Below are 17,054 nucleotides of genomic sequence, written 5' to 3' on the forward strand. Positions count from 1 at the left end.
TTTTCTGGCCCCAGTCCCCCAACTTGGAGTCTTTCCACCGCTGCCATGCATATTTTGCCGAGACATCTGCCATCCACGTTTGTCCTCGTTCGACTCGTATGTAGCTGACTGGAGACGGGTGGGTAGGGGTATACACTCCGTTGCATTGGGTTCAATCATGGGTGTGACCAGTGACCACCTACATATAGCAGCACGCAATTTATTAAATAGAGGACGTCGTCTTGCTCTAGTGTCTCCGTTTCTTTAAATGTCGTCGCCCGCCTGCTTCGAGACAGTCTGCCGAGTTTCGACTTCGTCAGTGTGTTGTGCGACTGAGTGATTTCATCAGCCCATTCGATTTCGCCCAGCGACGACGCGATTACTAAAAACGCTCAAAGGGAGCAACACGCCCTACCTGATCCGTCAAGATGGCGGCGCTCCTCAAGAAGATCGTTCGCAATGATGCGATGAAGACGGATCCCAACGAGATCTACGGATGGAGAGTCTATGTCTTGACCGGCTCGGTGCGTCAATCCCCTCTTCCGCTCTCAGCAAACCAAAGTCTTCGCGAATGGCAGTGGCTGACTCTTCTTGGCGGCGTAGGCCTGCTTCGGCGCCATGTCCTTTGGATGGGACAGCGGTGTAATCGGCGGCGTCATTGAGCTGGATACGTTTTCCAAGTAGGTTTTCAAGCGACGAGCGACCCGTTTCGCATCACACCACGAAATGCTGACAACATACGCTTCCTCTCAACAGGGCGTATGGACTAGGTGACCCGGGAAGTGTGGCGTCCGCCAACTTGAAAGGTAACATCGTGTCGGTTCTCCAAGCCGGTTGTTTCGCGGGTGCGCTGGCAGCCTTCTACCTCGCCGACAAGATCGGCCGCCGATGGAGTCTCGTCGGCGCTGCGGCCATGACCCTGTCGGGTGTCATCATGCAAGCTGCGGCGTCGGGCCACCTGGAGTCCATGTACATCGGCCGCTTCATCTCTGGTAAGGCACCACCTATGACCTGCCTACTGTCCATATTTCTCGACGGCTAAATCCTTCACCTCCTGCAGGCCTCGGCGTCGGCTGCGCCAGCGTCGTGAACCCCATCTACGTCTCCGAGAACGCCCCGCGCGCGATCCGCGGCCTCCTGACCTCGTGCTACCAGCTCTTCATCGTCCTCGGCGGCATGATCTCCTTCTGGGGCAACTACGCCGTCGACCTGCACCTGAGCGGCCACCGGCAGTACATCACCCCGCTCGCGATCCAGGGCCTGCCGGCTTTACTGCTGTTCGGCCTGATGCTCATCAGCAACGAGTCCCCCCGCTACCTCGCCCGCATGGACCGGTGGGAGGAGGCCAAGCGCGTCCTCCGCCGCGTCCGCAACCTGCCCGAGACGCACCCGTACCTGCAGGACGAGTACCGCGAGATCCAGGAGCAGCTCGAGCACGAGCGGCGCGTCATGGGCGACGCGACCATGTGGATCCTCATCAAGGAGATGGCGCAGTCGGCCTCGAACCGCAAGCGCGCCATCCTGTCGATTACCCTTATGGTCTGCCAGCAGATGACGGGCACCAACGCCATCAACACGTACGCGCCCCAGATCTTCAAGAACTTGGGGGTCGACGGTCGCTCCAACTCGCTGCTGAGCACGGGCGTCTACGGCATCGTCAAAGTGCTGTCCTGCCTCGCGTTCTTGCTGTTCATGGCCGACTCCCTCGGCCGCCGCCGCTCGCTGCTCGTGTCGTCGGTCGGGCAGGCCTTCTGCATGTTCTACATCGGCCTCTACGTCCGCATCTCGCCGCCCGTCGACAAGGCGCCCGTGCCGCCCGCGGGGTACTTCGCCCTCGTCTGCATCTTCGTCTTCGCCGCCTTCTTCCAGTTCGGCTGGGGGCCGGCGTGCTGGATCTACGTGGCTGAAATTCCGACTGCTCGTCTCCGGCCATTGGTAAGCACTTACGCAGAGCCCCCCCTCTTCTTGCGGGAAGCGTGATGGTTTTTGTTTGCCTGCTGACTCGCTAACGACACAGAACGTCGCGCTCGCCGCCGCCACCCAGTGGCTCTTCAACTTCGTCGTGGCCCGCGCCGTGCCCAACATGCTGGTCACGGTCGGCGCCCACGGCTACGGGACCTACCTCATCTTCGGCAGCTTCTGCGTCTGCATGTTTGTCTTCGTGTGGTTCTTCATCCCCGAGACCAAGGGTAAGCGAGCTCCTCACTCTTCTTTGCAGTTTACCTGACGCATCTCCACTAACCCTGCACGCGTCCACAGGCGTCTCTCTCGAGCACATGGACGAGCTCTTCGGCGGCAGCAAGCGAACCCTGACGGGGGCGCCGACGGCGGACCTGGACCACAAGAGCTACGAGGCCAACGTGGAGGTGACGGAGGACAAGGCGCGGCGGCGAAGCTCGCAGGAGCGCTATGTCTGATCGGGCTTTCAGGAATCGGCAGCGGACTGTTCTCGAGCGATTTTGGGAAGACAGTAGTCCAATGATGAATATCTAGATCGATGTATTCTGTTGATTATGGTACATTGTACATATACACTGAAGAGCCTTCAAGTTCAAATACTACATGGAATCAAGAATAATCTTGCATCAGCGTCAACGTGCCCGCGTCTCTCTTCCTCTCTCCTATCGTTCGCCGTTCATCAGTGTTATCGGTAAATATGCAGCCATGGCGACCGTCGCCAGTGATATTTCCAGCACGACATTCCTGCTTGGAAAAAAAGAAAAAAAGAAGAGAGAATATTCCTAAGAAAAGAAGGTCATGAGCTACTTTACAGTGAGCAACCTTTCTTGAGATACAGAGACTGGAGAGAAACCGGTTGCCCGGCGTCTTCGGATAAGTGGGTAAGTAGGTCATCATTCTCCCATCAATTGGCGGGTTGTTGGTGTTAAGGCAGAGCTGATGAGTGAGCTTCACCACCACATTAGCGGAGGGTATGTCCTGCTGCTGGGAGTTACAGTAATGCTGACTACGACAGAAGCGCATCAATGCATGCCCCCTGAACCCCCCAGACCAGCTTCGGTTAGTGCAACGGCCCACGCAGCGAGGACTGTTGCAACTGGCCCGTTATCCCGACCCTGCCGCAGCGTCGAGGTCGGCTTTGCAAGCAGTGAGGGTGCTAAATAAGTATTTCCGACGCCCATCGGCTTTAGTAACGTCCAACTCTAAAGATCCGCCGCAGGCCACTCATCATCATCACCATCACTCCGACGCCATCGACGTTATCTTGACTCTGCCATGCAGACGCCATTGCGCGGGTAGGCGGGATGGCCGGATCAACCAAACACACGCACACACACGCGCACGCTCTCTCTTTTCGGATTTAATGGATGTTTCTTTTCTCGTGATTGCTAACCACAAAATGAACCGCCCCCGCATCATTAACGTGCCTGTAGTAGGCTTCACGAAAAGTATATTAAGCAGTGCGACCTGCACACCTAAAACCCAATATGCCCCTCTCTGTATCGAGTCCCGTCTCATCAGTGACCCTTCTACTCCTGTATCAGAATACCTAGCAGCCTAGTCACTGTCTTCACTTGCTACACGTATATAAGGCTCCTACCGCCCAGAATGTCGCCCTCGCTGCCCCAGACGTACAAGGCCGCCGTGATCGAGAAGGCCAACGCCCCGCTCGTGATCAAAGACGTCCCCTCAAATCCCCCGGGCCCAAGCAGGTCCTCGTCAAAGTCCTGGCCTGCGGCGTCTGCCACAGCGACATGGGCGCCCAGGGCGGCCACTTCGGCAACTCGTTCCCCCTGGTCCCCGGCCACGAAATCATCGGTGATGTAGTCGCAGTAGGCGAGGGGGTTAGTCGCGTCGCGGTTGGCGAACGGGCAGGCGGGCCATGGCACGGAGGTGAGTTCCTCAACTTACTACACAATTGCCGCGTTACTTGAGTTCAACTGAACTAATTGCATAACTCACAGGACACGACAACGCCTGCAACTCCTGCGCCCGCGGCCCTCTTCCAAACCTGCGACAACGCGGCCATCAACGGCGTCACCCGCGACGGCGGCTACGCCGAGTACGTCCTCCTGCGCGAGGAAGCCGTCGTGCGCCTCCCCAGCAACACGGACCCCGTAGAGACGGCGCCCCTCTTGTGCGCGGGCGTCACCGTCTTCAACGGCCTGCGCAAGCTGCACGTCGAGCAGGGCGGCCTCGTCGCGGTCCAGGGCATCGGCGGGCTGGGCCACCTCGCGATCCAGTACGCCAGCAAGATGGGCTATCGGGTGGTGGCCATCAGCTCGGGGGCCAGCAAGCGCGAGTTCGCGAAGCAGCTGGGGGCGCACGCGTACATCGACGCGAGCGCCGGGGATGCAGTACAGCAGCTGCAGGCGATGGGCGGCGGCGCGTCCGCCATCGTCGCGACGGCGCCGAACCCGGACGCCATCGGCCCGCTGGTCGCGGGGTTAAGGCCCGGCGGCAAGCTGCTCGTGCTCGCGGCCGCGGGGCCGCTCACGGTGAACTCGAACGTGCTGCTCATGAAGGCGGCGTCGGTGGTGGGCTGGCCGAGCGGCAACGCGCTCGACTCGGAGGAGGCGGTGCAGTTCGCCGCGGACCACGGGGTCAAGTGCATGGTCGAGAAGTTCTCACTGGGCGACGCGAACGAGGCCATGGAGCACTGCGTTAGTGGGAAGGTGCGGTTCCGGGGGTGCTGGTTATGTAAATGTTCGTGTGTTTACCTAGCTAAAAGCATTTCCCATGGATTACGAGCTTCCATCTCCACGTCGGTTGAATATGTATTGCTTCCCTCGCTGGATGTGGATGACACCGAGACATGCTTGCATAGAAATGAGCGCGCTCATTCTTTATAAGTGTTCGAGCAAATCAATTCGTATTCTATAGAACACAATCCACACTTCAATCCCCAGAATACCTGTCACTTCGTGGTGTAAGTGGGAAGTGGGGGGCCGGCCAGCTGAACTCGGCCTGATCCTCCGCTAGAAAAAACCGAAATACCCCTGCAGTAGCCAACCAACTAGCAGGACGCGGGTAGAAATTAGCTAACAGGGGCTTCTGCTGCCCCTGCATGTTTCTTCAGGCGCCTACGTCATGTTTCAACATTTTGGTCAGGGCCAGGGCCAGGGCAGGGCCGATTCCAAGGTCGAAACAAGAAACAAACAGAGCAAACACAGCGAACACCTTGTGTCTTGACTGTTGGAAGACCCTGATCAGCCGTTGGAAGCCATCTGTCATAGCCTAAACTAGCAGCAATTGGTTCAAGTGAAGCTGGGCTGATAAAAAGCACACGGGAGCCCATCCGGCGAATGTAACGTAGACTCTCACAACCTTTACTACTCCAGATGTCAGTACTATAGGAGAAGGCATATACATACGATCCTTACTATTTATATATATAAGCCTCTTTCTTGAATACTCCACCATGTTCATCCCATCTCCTCTCCCAGCCTCCCTGCTCCTAGGAGTAACGCTGCTACTCTCCGCCCAGTTCACCACGGCCCAGGACGTCATCATCACCAAGACCATAACCTCGGGCCCCAGCGAAGCCGCCGCCACCGCCTCCGCCGCCGCCGAGTTCACGTCCGCCGACCTATTCACCTCGGCCATCCTCAACAGCACCAACGCCTACCGCGACCAGCACAACGCCAGCCACCTCGTCTGGAACCGCACCCTCGAGGACTTTGCGAACCGCTACCTGGGCCAGGTCGTGTCGCGGTCTCTCTCCTCACAGTCAGACTCAAATTCTTCCACCACCTTGGACTCTAAAGATAGTCTGAGTAGAAGAGGAGGAAGGTGCGACTTCAAGCACTCCGGCGGCCCCTACGGCGAGAACCTGGCCCTCGGCTGCTCCAACGCGACGAGCTGCGTCGAGGCCTGGGGCAACGAACGCCGCGACTACGATTTCGGCAAGGGCGACTTCGGTGAGTCGACGGGGCATTTCACGCAGCTGGTCTGGAAGAACACGACCAGCGTCGGGTGCGGGGCGCGCATGTGCGGCGGTGATGGTAACGCCGGAGACGCGCGGGGGTGGTACTTGGTGTGCGAGTACTGGCCGCGGGGGAACGTGATTGGGCAGTTTACCGAGGAGGTGCAGGCGCAGGAAGGAATGGGTGTGTCGTTGTCGTCGAGGGTGCCGTGGGCGTTGGGGTTGGGGGTTGGCTTGCTTGGGAGTGTGTTGACGACGATGATTTGATGAGAAGAAGCAAGACACGACATTACGATTGTAACGAGTTTCATTTCGAGAATATATTAAATCTTATGTATTAGATCATCTACATATACAGTATGTCTATCCAGGTCGCATCATTCGACACTACCCATTACGTCGAGAACCCCCCTCATAAATCATATGCCTCTTAGGCGTTGTCGTGACATTTCCCATCACCGTCCCCTGCTCGTTGGCCTGCCCAGCCCATGTACTCTTGAGGGCCCAAACCGCAACACTCACCTTCGCACCCGCCGGCAGATCCCGCGCAGCAACATTGACCATGGTCAGGGGCTGCGTCGGGTACAACAGCACCGTCCCCGCGTGCCGTCCACCGTCGAGGAACACCTCGTACATGCTGCGGTCAATCACCGCCTGCACGCGCCACGACGCCGTCTTGTCGGCGCTGCTGTCGTAGTACACGTCCGCGACGCTGAACTTGTCGGTGAAGAACACATTATCGAACCCGCGCAGCTGGCCGCGGTCCACGAAGAACGGGTTGTCGCCCCCCAAAGTAGAACCCGGACCGCAGCGACTCGCCCGAGGCGGGCGACGTGAAGGTCAGGTTCAGGGTCGAGAAGGAGGTCGCCTTGGCGACGTCGATGCCCGTCACGTTGGCCTCGATGTAGAGGGCGTTGGACGCGACGTCGGCGTAGTCGACGGTCACGCTGCCGTTGCCCATGGTCTTGGTGGCGAGCGAGTCGCCCAGGATGGGCGCGGTGTCGTAGATCTCGTCGACCATGGTCCAGCCGATGCGGGGGGCCTTGGTGAGGTAGCTGGCCCGGGGCAGGGTCATGGCGCTGCGCCAGCCCTCGTTGTTGCCGGTCGGGACTTGTTGCGTGTATTGCCAGCTACAATGTCGGTTAGTCTGGAAGAAGTTGTCCATCAAGTCTGGGGCGGCTGTCACTTACTTGCTGGCCCAGCCCAGGCTGATCTGGTTGCCTTCAACGCCGTAGAAGAACTGCGCGGCATAGTTGTCCTTGGCGAAATCCGTCACGCGGGTCGCCGCATCCAGCGTGCTGAAGTGGGTGCCGTTGAAGTCGCCAATGAAGTACTGCGTAGTCGAGCCACCGAGCGGCGCGCCCGGCTGGACCGAGAGAGTAATGACGTACTTCTCGTCGACCACTTCGCCGCTCTCCCGATCACGTACCGGCATCTTGACCAAGTTGGGACACTCGTACTGCGCGCCCAGGAGACCGTGGTCCGTGAAGTTGGACGCCCACGTCCACTTCTTCAAGTCGGTACTCGTGAAGATGCCGACCGCGAACTCCTGCGAGTAGGCTACAACCATGGCCCAGTGGTCCTCATACCGAATCACCTTGGGGTCGCGGAACTGGCTGCTCGTGCTGTCGATGACGGGGTTCTGGGCGTAGTACTGGAACGTGTAGCCCTCGTCGTGGGGAGTAGGCGATGGCCTGCGTCTGCGGGCCGCCGGAGCCGTCCTCGTTGTAGAGCGCGAGGGTGAAGATGGCGACGACGCCGTTGGTCTGGTTGGGGAAGAAGCCGCTCGTGTTGTTGGCGTCGACGACGACGCTGCCGGAGAAGACGTACTGCTTCTCCTCGGGCGGGAACAGGGCGATGGGCTGGTTCTCCCAGGTGTAGCCGTCTTTGCTTGTCGCGTGGCCCCAGTGCTATTGTTTGGGTTAGCCTGAGCAATGGTGACGCACGAAAGCCCGATGGGCAAGATCAGTTACTCACCTGGTTGCCTGCCCCTAGGCCGGTCGGGTTGTACTGGTAGTACAAGTGGAACACGCCGTTCAGGTAGAACATGCCATTCGGGTCATTCATGAAGCCCGTCGGCGGCGAGTAGTGCACTTGAGGGCGCAAGGGGCCGGTGTAGTTGGCCGGGATAGGAGTGCCGGTGGGCACGGCCGGGTTGACATAGGTGCTCACGCCCTGAGCCGCCGCCGCGCCAGCAAAGGCAGCCGCGGACAGCAGGAGACTTGGGAACAACATTTTTTCGAAGAAGGCAGACAAGGCAGAGTTGTTGCGACGAGGTTGTCAGCCCAGCTCGTGAATTCCATGCCAACAACAGCGGCGCAGAGCCCCTTTTGAATCATTTCCCGGAACTCGGCCAGGCCAGCTGAACGGCATCTTCCGCAGAACCAGCCCCATTGTCCATGTGCGGCCCCCGTTATGCCAAGGGGCGTACTGCAGGCAAGTGTAGGTCACCCGGCATGAAAAAAAAGGTACCAGTAGGTAATAGAAGACGTCAAGGTGAACCCAGGTGAGCCGATATAGTTGCCAAGGACGGCGGCGGCGATAGAAGGACCGAACATTGACCCGAGAAATGGGGAGAGACAACAGTCGCTCTGCCGCGCTACTGTTTGTTAACCGATGCTGCCGGTGAGGACTTGGCTTTCCGTGTCCACCCATCTGCCCATCTCTGAGTATGTACTCGAAGGGTGAGTAGCGGCTTTTGGGGACCACCGTGTATTGTGATGTAAGTGATCGATGTGGAACCTTGATAGGCCAATGGGAATTCAGACATCTCTAATACTCGATTTTCCCGAGTAGGATGATGGTCCTCATACGGTCATATTCCACTGGATTTCTCCGGACAGCCTGGGCTGTGGGGAGCAAGGCGCTAACTGAAAAGGTCGACCACCGAGTATTGACCGAACGACCCCGGTCGTTCTCGTTGCGGGGTAGTGTGGTACGACGGGGATGCGGAGTTGGGGAAAGCAGAGTGGCAGAGTGGAATGAAACGATGACGAGGGTGGGCATCCACTGAACGAAATAACGGAATAACGGTTCGCCCTTGGCAGCAGGGAAAACCTGGAAAATTCCCTCAGCCATGTCATGAAAACTTGCATGAATGACATGCAATCCCCGCGCAGCAGCTCAAGAGTACTTGCATATCGCACTGCATATAGCGCTGCATACATACCACGTCTTAGGGGTAAGTTTAGTTATCCTTGTCGAGTACCAAAGTTAGTACCACGCATTAGCTCGGCTCCAAATCCTCGGCGGGTTCATGACATGGCAGTCAAAGACTAAATTCGCACGACAATGACACGACTCTGAAGACAGGGGTGAGGGACAACACACCGCCCTCTGCCGACTTCGGACTCTCCGGCTTCTGCTCTAACCGATTCGTTGATTATAGCTCAACTGAAATGAGACTTTGCCTTTACACTATGAGCTAGGTATATATATTAGGTAGATGCTGGTGATGCTCTGCTCTGAAAGCTCTCTCTGATCTCTCGTGCGACTGATTACTTCGCCAACGCCTTCTGGCCCGCCGGCACCGCAAACGGGCCATTCTCCGCCAACGGGAACTTCGGCGTTCCATCCTCATTCCAGTCGAACTTCTGGATGCGCGCCGTCCGATACAGGTCCGCGACCGGCTTCGCCGTGGTCTGTGCATGGTACACGATATAGTGCTCGTTCCCGTCGGGCGACGTCGTGAAGCTCGCGTGGCCCGTCCCGTAGACGCCCGCCTGCGTGTTCTGGTGGAAGACGCAGCCCGCCGTGTGCTTGCGCCAGGACTGGTACTGCATCGGGTCGTTGCCCACCAGCTCGAGCTGGCCGAGGCAGTAGTAGGGCGTGTTGACCCGCGCCGCGCTGTAGATGACGAAGTTCTGGCCCGTCTTGGGGTTGGTCAGCTGCTGCGGGCCTTCGTTGGTCGCGAGGCGGATCGGGCGGCCGTAGGGGACTTGCTCCCAGGGCTGGTCGGGGATGGAAATCTGTGATTGTTTACAGTCAGAATTGATTTCGTTATATATCTTTATCGTGATAAAACTCACTATCATGCGATCTGTCAAGTTAGACTTCACCGTCCACGGGTCCGACATCTCCGTAATACACAGATTGGCCGGCCAGGCCGAGTAGGCGTTCTCCCAGCAGCTGTAGATGTGGTACAGCTTGTCCCCGTAGCTGAAGTAGGTCCCGTCGATGGCGAACTGGTCGTACGTGTTCAGCATGCTCTTCATCGGGAAGTCGGACGTCCACGGGTCGGCGCCCGTCGACTCGAGCACGAACATCCGGTGGTTCACGGCCGGGCAGTTGATCGGGCACAGGGCGTCCTGCAGCGGCGGCGGGTTGTCGCCGTCGGGCGCCGCCGTGAAGATGATGTACCACTTGCCGCTGATGTTGTGAATCTCCGGGGCCCTGGATGGTTGCGACAGTTAACACTTACACATCATACTATGGTGCAGCGCGCGCATGGGAAACAAGAACTTACCAGATGGAGGACGACCAAGGCTGCCCGGCATCCTTGCCCGTGGCATCCGGCTTGAAAACGACCCGAGTCTCCGCGTTATCCCAATTGTCCGTCAACGACCGCGACCGCTTGAGGGTGATGTTGTCGTTGGTCGAGAAGGTGTACAGATACCACTCCTGCCCCTCGGACGTGTACTTGGTCATGAAGGGATCCCCGATGTTCTCCGTCGAGACGGGGTTCGAAAACGTCGTGTTGGTCTTCATGTCTGTCCCGATCTTGGACAGGTCGAAGTTCTGCGGCGCCGCCTTGTTCGGGTCGAACGTCTGCGCGCTGCCGAGGCCTACATGCGACGCGAGAGCCAAAAAGCCCGCGGCGAGAATTGACTTCATGGTGAGCAACAGCCTGTCACACAAAGCAAAAACGAGGAGGAGTCTAGAGTGGAGGCAAAACAGGCAGCGCAGGCAGCGTCAGGTCAGGCTAGATTAGGTCAGAACGACTGAAGACTAACAACAGTAGGTCGACCGGTCAACAAGAGGCCGGGAGAGACGTCTCATTATGTACTCCCGCCAACCTGAGACCTGACCCGTGCTGGGCCGCCGAACCTGTACGATGACGATTCATGGGGAGAATATGATTGACTCTCTCAATAGCCCGGTCTACGGGTGCAGGCCGCCTGGCTTCCCCGCCATGGGGAGAGCCTGCCGCATGCTCCACAAGTTTGTGAACACGGGGGAGTAAGTTTCCTTGGATCGTTACATCCTCATGTGCTGCACTCTGGGCAAATCCCTGGGCGCAGATTTCCAGAATGCGCTCCTAGTCCCATGCTTATCCCACGAGCAAACACGGGGAGAGGTCGGCAGGGGAGTGGAGAGAGAGAGTCTAGGCGCTACAAGATGCTATAGGTCGACTCGTTAGGTGCAGGGAGCTTGTGCGGGGTAGCTCGTGAGTCGAAGGACTGACTGATGGATGGAAGGGCCGCCTCGGTCCGCCGAAGGATCATGAGCTCAAGTACGGATAGCATCCAGTGACCGAGGGAAAATGCAGTGTGCCAGTTGATGTAACCTCTGCTGTTGGATTGGACAGTGAACAGCATGTAACCGATACCCCCTTTACTAAAATCCGGGGTTCGACAAAGTAAGGGGCAAGATCTCAGCTTAGTAATTTCGACGGCACCGGTTGCGACTCCAGCAGGTCTCCGCTGAGGGGTAGCTGGAGGAATAGTGGAATCACGCCATGGAAATTCATGAATATGATATGATAGATCAAAGTATAGGATATCACGGAAAAGGCACGATAGATTTGGCTAACCTAGGTACGATCGCAACGGTCTGACCTGAATACCTAGCGTCGCAGTAGCCGGGGCTTTACAGCAAGCCACACGTCTCGGCAGGCAAGACCCCCCCTCCTGATTGGGCAGACCAGCCTCCTCCCGCAGGTATGGATGCCACGCATAACGCAGCGCCGTCGGCAGATCAGAGCATGAACGCCTTCTCCCCCACCTTTGCCGACGAAGAGCTCCTGCGCGAGCCGACGGGCTCGTCCATCTACGAGCCCGATCACGTCGTCGGGGAGTCGGGGAGGCGATACCATGGATACAAGGAGGGCAGTTACCTGCTGCCCAACGACGAGGTCAGGCGTCGCATAATCCATCTAGGGAGGGGATCTTGCTCATTCGACCCCCAAACCAATGTAGGCCGAACAGGACCGCCTCGACTTTCAGCATGCCATGATGACCCTCATCCTCGGCGGCAAGCTGGCCATGGCGCCGATTGTCGAAACGCCCAAGAGGGTCATGGACGTGGCCACGGGGACGGGCATCTGGGCTCTCGAGTTCGGTCGGTATGACCCTCGTGACAAGAAGGAACTGCTTGTTGACTTCCTCTAGCACGAGCGAACCCGGGGTCATATGTCGTGGGGACGGATCTCAGCAAGATCCAGCCCGAGCCGGAAGTTCCCAACTGTCATTTTGAGAAAGACGACTGCGAGGAAGACTGGCTGTGGGATCCCACGTTTGACTACATCCACATCCGGCAGATCGTCACCGGTATCCGCGACCCCAAGAGGCTCTTCCAGCAATCGTACGACCACCTCAAGCCCGGCGGCTGGCTGGAAATCCAGGACGGCACCATGGAATTAGATGGAGAGGGCGTTGAAGGCAAGTGACCCTTTGGTGATCACGTCATTGAATCTCTTAACGATTGACCGATTTCTTGCAGAGTCGCACATGCGCAAGTGGTTCGACTACTGTGCTGCCGGTGCCACCGCCAAGGGATTCGACGTGCGAAAGGCGAAGAACTACAGTGACTGGCTCAAGGACATTGGCTGTAGGTGTTATATTCTTCCTTCTCTACCTTCCGCTCTTCCGCCCTTTCAGCACGGGAAGGGCAATGGGCAGTAAAGCTAACCGAGCCTAGTCACAGAGATCCAGGCGCACCGGTTCGAAGTGCCCTGCAGCCCGTGGTCCAGGAACGCGCAGGCCGCGCGCATCGGGGCGTACCAGCAGCGCAACATGCACGACGGCCTGCGCGGCGTCAGCTACCTGCTCCTCCGCAACGCGGGCCTGTCGCCCGAGCAGATCGAGGAGTTCGTCCAGGCCACCAAGGTCGAGCTGAGGGAGGGCAAGGTGAAGGGGTACAGCTACTTGTGAGTTTCCCGATCGGTGGTTTCTTGGGTACTTGCTGACCTGTACACCTGTGTAGTTACGTCGTGTATGGAAGGAAGCCGCTATGACAGCTGAGTTGTTTGATTGTGGTGTTGGCGAGTCCCTGTAGCTGAACTTACTAGCCCGGGCGGGGTTACACTATTCTAGAACCAGGACCCCTAAAAGCAATTAGCGACAACTGAGCTGAACCAATGACGTATTCCAAATTCCAGTCGCGAAACAGCAGAGGCGAATGTCAATAACCAAACATTTGCGACAGCAAATACCATAATTATAACCAGCTAACCGCCGCATAAGTAAACATGGACGGCTACGAAGCCCGGCGCCTGGCCAACATCAAGCGCAACGCCGAGCTGGTCCAGGACCTAGGGCTGGAAGACAGCAAGCCAGCGCAAGAAGCGAAAGCGCCCACCACATCTACAACCAAACGTCGCAAACTCGACCCGGCACCGCCGACACGCACCTCCCGGCGCCTCGCGAGTGCCCCCTCCCGGCCGGCGACCTACAACGAAGACGCCCTACAGAAAGCCCTCGTAGAACCAACAGAGTCGGGCAGCCGTCGTTCGCGTAGTACCAAGACGAAGAAGGGCGCAGCAGCAAGCAGCACGAAGATCAAGGCCGAACCCTCACCTCCTCCGCCTAGCACCACCGCCACACCGCACCCCGATCTCGACACCATCGTCGCCGGCTGGACCTCCTGGACGCCCACCGCCCCGCCCCCAGCCCGCGACGAAGTGACCGGCGAATATCACTTCGAATCGCACCCGGACTTCCGCCCCAACAAATCCCCCGCCTCGATCCTGCGCGAAGGCGCCTTCGGCGGGACCTACTGGCGGCCCCTCTACTCCAAACGCCTGCGCATAACCGTCGCCGGCGACTGGCGCGAACTGCCCGCCGAATGGCTCTCGGGCCCCGAAGGCAATATCAACGTCGACCGCCAACTGACATCGACCGAGTACGACCCCTCCGTCAACAAGTACGGCGCCAGCTGCGGCCAGTCGATCGAGGAGTGGGAGGCCGCGGGCTGGATCGCGCACGAGTACGACGTCAGGGGCTGGTTCCAGTGGTACTGCCGGTTCTGGATGGGCCGAAGGTGTGAAGGGGAAGACGAGCGGCAGATTTCGCGGTGGAAGAAGTGCGTGGGCGAGACGGGGCGGTGGCGGCGGATACTGCTGAAGAAGTACGTGCAGATGGGCGTGCGCAGTGTCTTTGACGAGGGCGACGAGGAAGAGGAGGAGCGGGGGAGGTCAGTCCCGTCGTGCACCAGACTTGTCATCATTGGGCCTACGAGGTTAGGCAGGAGGCGCTGGATCGGTTTTGGGCCGCGGGCAAGTAAAGGGGCCCCGATTAGATCGGACCGGCGTGTACGAGGTAGAAGCAACAATGTATATGCGACAATACTATATAGTTTGGTGGTACATGTCAATATAGGAGACGGGTTTCACGATTCCGTACATATACACCAATAGCTCGCGAAGCCCAGTGTCCTAGATGAGATATCCTCCCAACGTACATCTCATACTCTTTACCCCTTTTCAAATCTGCTGTCTCATCCGCTCCCACACATACGTCCACTCCGACAGGGGCGCCCACGACACCTCCCGCTCCATCCTCGCTCCCCTCCGTATAACCCCCGCCACGAACTCCGGATCCACGAGCAGCAGCTTCGGCTCCGCCTCGAACGCCTCCTTGCACCGCCGCAGCCAACTCCACCAGTCGTCCATGGTCCCGTACTCGCTCGTCCAGTACTCCATCCACCTCGTCCCCACCTGGTCACGGTGGCCTGTGGTCAACGTCCGCAGGTACGTAGAGGGCGTGCCCGACGGCGGCGCGCTGGCGGCGTACTCGGCCAAGCGCCTCTGCCGCTGTCGAAGCGCCGCGCGCTCTGCGTCCGTCAACTGCTCAAACTCCACGTTGCCGGTCAACTGGTTGATCGGGATCTTCGGCTCGCCACCGCCTTCGCCTTCGTCGTCGAGTAGCCAGGACTCCGCCCGTTTCGCGAGCAGGCGCCAGCCGTACGACATGTCGAACTCGAGCCTGCGCAACTCCGAGTCGGCCAGCACGCCCCACCAGCGCCCCAGCTCGCGCGCGAGCCTTTCGTCTCCGTGCCTCGCCCGGAAACACGCGTTGCATGTCAGCCCGTCAATGTACTTGTTCGTGATCCGCTCGCCATCCCAGTTCTCAAACGCGGCTTCCCGGGTGGCGGTGGGCTGCCACTTGTGGAACACGTCGCCGCACCGGAAGGCGCGCAGCTCCTGCCAGCGCGCGCAACCCGGGCACCGCACCATGTACAGGGTCCACGGCTCGTACTGGCGCAGCTTGTGGTGGATGCGGAAGTGCAGCGGGCGGCCCGTCGCGGGGGGGTTCATCATCACCGCCTCATCTTCTCCCTCGCCTCCACGCACTCCGTTTAAGAAAACTGACGACCAGCCCGGGAACCAGCGATCCAGGGCCGAGGGCAGGAGGACCTGCCGGCTGCGCACGATAGGCACGTCGGCCGTGCCCACATTGGGGCCCGAGTGCCGCCAGTCGACGTCATCGGTCGGTAGCCGGTGCACCTTCATCTCGCCGCGCCGCCATCGGCACTCGTTGCACCGTCGGAGGTGGCGCCGGTGCCCCATCCGCTCGGCCTCGATGGCGGCCAGCGCGCGGTCGAACATGTCGCGCTCCTCCTCAATGTCCATGCACTGGAAGTACTCGAGCCCGCAGTGCCGGAACTCCGCCAGTCCGGCGTCTTGGAACGACATGAGCCTCTGCAGCGGGTCCTGGGAGTCCTTGGGGATCCCCCAGTTCCACGTGTGCGCGATCCCGTACTGCTTCCGGATCTGCTTCTCCCGCGCGCGGGCCGTGTTTCGGTTCTCCCCGCGCCATGGACGATGCGGCAAGCCGTTTGCCGAAGGTTCCCAGCTCGTTACCGCCCGGCTGCCCGGCGTGCCCGGCGCCGGCTTGCGATACCCCAGGCGCAAGAGCGAATGGTTGTCGAACGCCGCGTCCGGCAGCAGCCGCATGCAGCCCGCGCACGCCCAGCGCATGCGCGTCCAGGCCGCGTCCTCCCAGGCCGGCTCCAGCTCGTAGTCGCGGGGGCGGAAGATCGGCACCGGCCCACCGTGCTCGGCTCGGCACTCGAGGGCCAGCAGCCGCTCCACAAAGTGGGCGCGGCCGGGCTTGATGATGCGGCGGAATTCGGGACACGCCTGGCTGGCCGCGACGAGCCCGGCGGGGTCCAGGAGCCGGAAGATGGAGCACCAGAGCTCGACCGGCAACGAATCCATTGGTGCGGGGCCTGCAAGGTGCTGTGGTCGATCGTTCGATGGGAGGCAAATACTGATTGGCAAGATATGAGGATACGATGGCGACCGGAGAGAAACCGACCAGAATAGATTGGCGCATGAGGCAAAGGAAAAGAAGATGGACTGTTTGTATGAATAATCATTTAAAGTGGAGAATCTACCCAGAGAATAGCTCGCCCGCAGCCTCTCATACTTATACTAGCCCGACCCTTACGTTCCTCTCCCAAGGTCCGCCACATACTCACCGTCTCCTCGCTGGGTGTCCATGTCTTGCCGCTTTTCCAGTAAATGGGGAACTCCCTAGTGAGATGCGCAGTGTGGCCACGTAACGTAAGAGTGAGCCCAGGGCCAGTACCAGACCACAGGCCCATCGTCTCCAGATTTGGCATGTTGCGAGCCGCAGCTGCGGCTGCCTCCCAGACATGGCCCTCTGCCTGCCGTACTTTTTGTGCAGTCATAGGGGAGCTGGCAGCGGTTTCTAGGTCTATCGCTCTTGAGAGGCCCAGGGTATTGATAACACATTGAACATAGTTGAATTCGAATACCTCCAGTAACGGCCCCTCCGGGGTGGGAGCCTTGCGGTCTACAAGGCATGGCCCAAAAATTTCGATCCCAACTCCAGTTAAACCTTCAAGTGAAAGCTTCTTAAGTCCAAGAGAGATCTAGTGGAGCTTCCGTAATAAACGTACGGAAGATGCATGGTTTCCCACGGCAACTTTGTCGTTTCGACACATACATACCCAAACGTGCAACCTCTCGATAGGCTTGCCAGTTGGCCAGTTGAGAATCGTCTCA

The 17,054-nt window shown here is 59.0% G+C and overlaps 8 protein-coding genes across 8 annotated transcripts; 5 read left to right on the forward strand and 3 right to left on the reverse strand.

Annotated features, from left to right (window-relative positions):
- Positions 1 to 407: 407 nt before the first annotated feature.
- Positions 408 to 2,396, forward strand: PG986_002354 (uncharacterized protein; the record flags this gene model as incomplete). The annotated part of the gene is made up of 6 exons (XM_066838576.1): positions 408 to 503; positions 583 to 659; positions 736 to 971; positions 1,040 to 1,914; positions 1,997 to 2,168; positions 2,239 to 2,396. 6 exons carry the CDS (start codon positions 408 to 410, stop codon positions 2,394 to 2,396), a joined length of 1,614 nt encoding a protein of 537 aa, XP_066707469.1.
- Positions 2,397 to 3,546: 1,150 nt separating this feature from the next.
- PG986_002355 (alcohol dehydrogenase) lies at positions 3,547 to 4,711 on the forward strand (the record flags this gene model as incomplete). Its single annotated transcript, XM_066838577.1, has 4 exons — positions 3,547 to 3,609; positions 3,651 to 3,782; positions 3,903 to 4,601; positions 4,670 to 4,711. 4 exons carry the CDS (start codon positions 3,547 to 3,549, stop codon positions 4,709 to 4,711), a joined length of 936 nt encoding a protein of 311 aa, XP_066707470.1.
- A 648-nt stretch (positions 4,712 to 5,359) lies between these two features.
- On the forward strand, positions 5,360 to 6,130 carry PG986_002356 (uncharacterized protein; the record flags this gene model as incomplete). Its single annotated transcript, XM_066838578.1, has 1 exon — positions 5,360 to 6,130. The coding sequence occupies one exon, from the start codon at positions 5,360 to 5,362 to the stop codon at positions 6,128 to 6,130; it is 771 nt and encodes a 256-aa protein (XP_066707471.1).
- A 469-nt stretch (positions 6,131 to 6,599) lies between these two features.
- PG986_002357 (uncharacterized protein) lies at positions 6,600 to 8,098 on the reverse strand (the record flags this gene model as incomplete). Its single annotated transcript, XM_066838579.1, has 4 exons — positions 6,600 to 6,993; positions 7,054 to 7,475; positions 7,525 to 7,773; positions 7,841 to 8,098. 4 exons carry the CDS (start codon positions 8,096 to 8,098, stop codon positions 6,600 to 6,602), a joined length of 1,323 nt encoding a protein of 440 aa, XP_066707472.1.
- Positions 8,099 to 9,360: 1,262 nt separating this feature from the next.
- On the reverse strand, positions 9,361 to 10,696 carry PG986_002358 (alpha-N-arab-like proteininofuranosidase; the record flags this gene model as incomplete). The annotated part of the gene is made up of 3 exons (XM_066838580.1): positions 9,361 to 9,831; positions 9,892 to 10,255; positions 10,329 to 10,696. The coding sequence occupies 3 exons, from the start codon at positions 10,694 to 10,696 to the stop codon at positions 9,361 to 9,363; spliced, it is 1,203 nt and encodes a 400-aa protein (XP_066707473.1).
- A 967-nt stretch (positions 10,697 to 11,663) lies between these two features.
- Positions 11,664 to 12,954, forward strand: PG986_002359 (uncharacterized protein; the record flags this gene model as incomplete). The annotated part of the gene is given in 5 exon segments (XM_066838581.1): positions 11,664 to 11,936; positions 12,001 to 12,142; positions 12,193 to 12,455; positions 12,526 to 12,701; positions 12,717 to 12,954. Coding segments are annotated over 5 exon segments (1,092 nt in total), but the record flags the coding sequence as incomplete, so codon positions are not given.
- Positions 12,955 to 13,271: 317 nt separating this feature from the next.
- PG986_002360 (uncharacterized protein) lies at positions 13,272 to 14,305 on the forward strand (the record flags this gene model as incomplete). The annotated part of the gene is made up of 2 exons (XM_066838582.1): positions 13,272 to 14,215; positions 14,266 to 14,305. The coding sequence occupies 2 exons, from the start codon at positions 13,272 to 13,274 to the stop codon at positions 14,303 to 14,305; spliced, it is 984 nt and encodes a 327-aa protein (XP_066707475.1).
- A 199-nt stretch (positions 14,306 to 14,504) lies between these two features.
- On the reverse strand, positions 14,505 to 16,241 carry PG986_002361 (uncharacterized protein; the record flags this gene model as incomplete). Its single annotated transcript, XM_066838583.1, has 1 exon — positions 14,505 to 16,241. One exon carries the CDS (start codon positions 16,239 to 16,241, stop codon positions 14,505 to 14,507), a length of 1,737 nt encoding a protein of 578 aa, XP_066707476.1.
- Between the last annotated feature and the right edge of the window lie 813 nt (positions 16,242 to 17,054).

The sequence above is a fragment of the Apiospora aurea genome, assembly GCF_038362705.1.
Source record: "Apiospora aurea strain CBS 24483 chromosome Unknown utg000001l_segment0_segment0, whole genome shotgun sequence".
Lineage (NCBI taxonomy): Eukaryota > Fungi > Ascomycota > Sordariomycetes > Amphisphaeriales > Apiosporaceae > Apiospora > Apiospora aurea.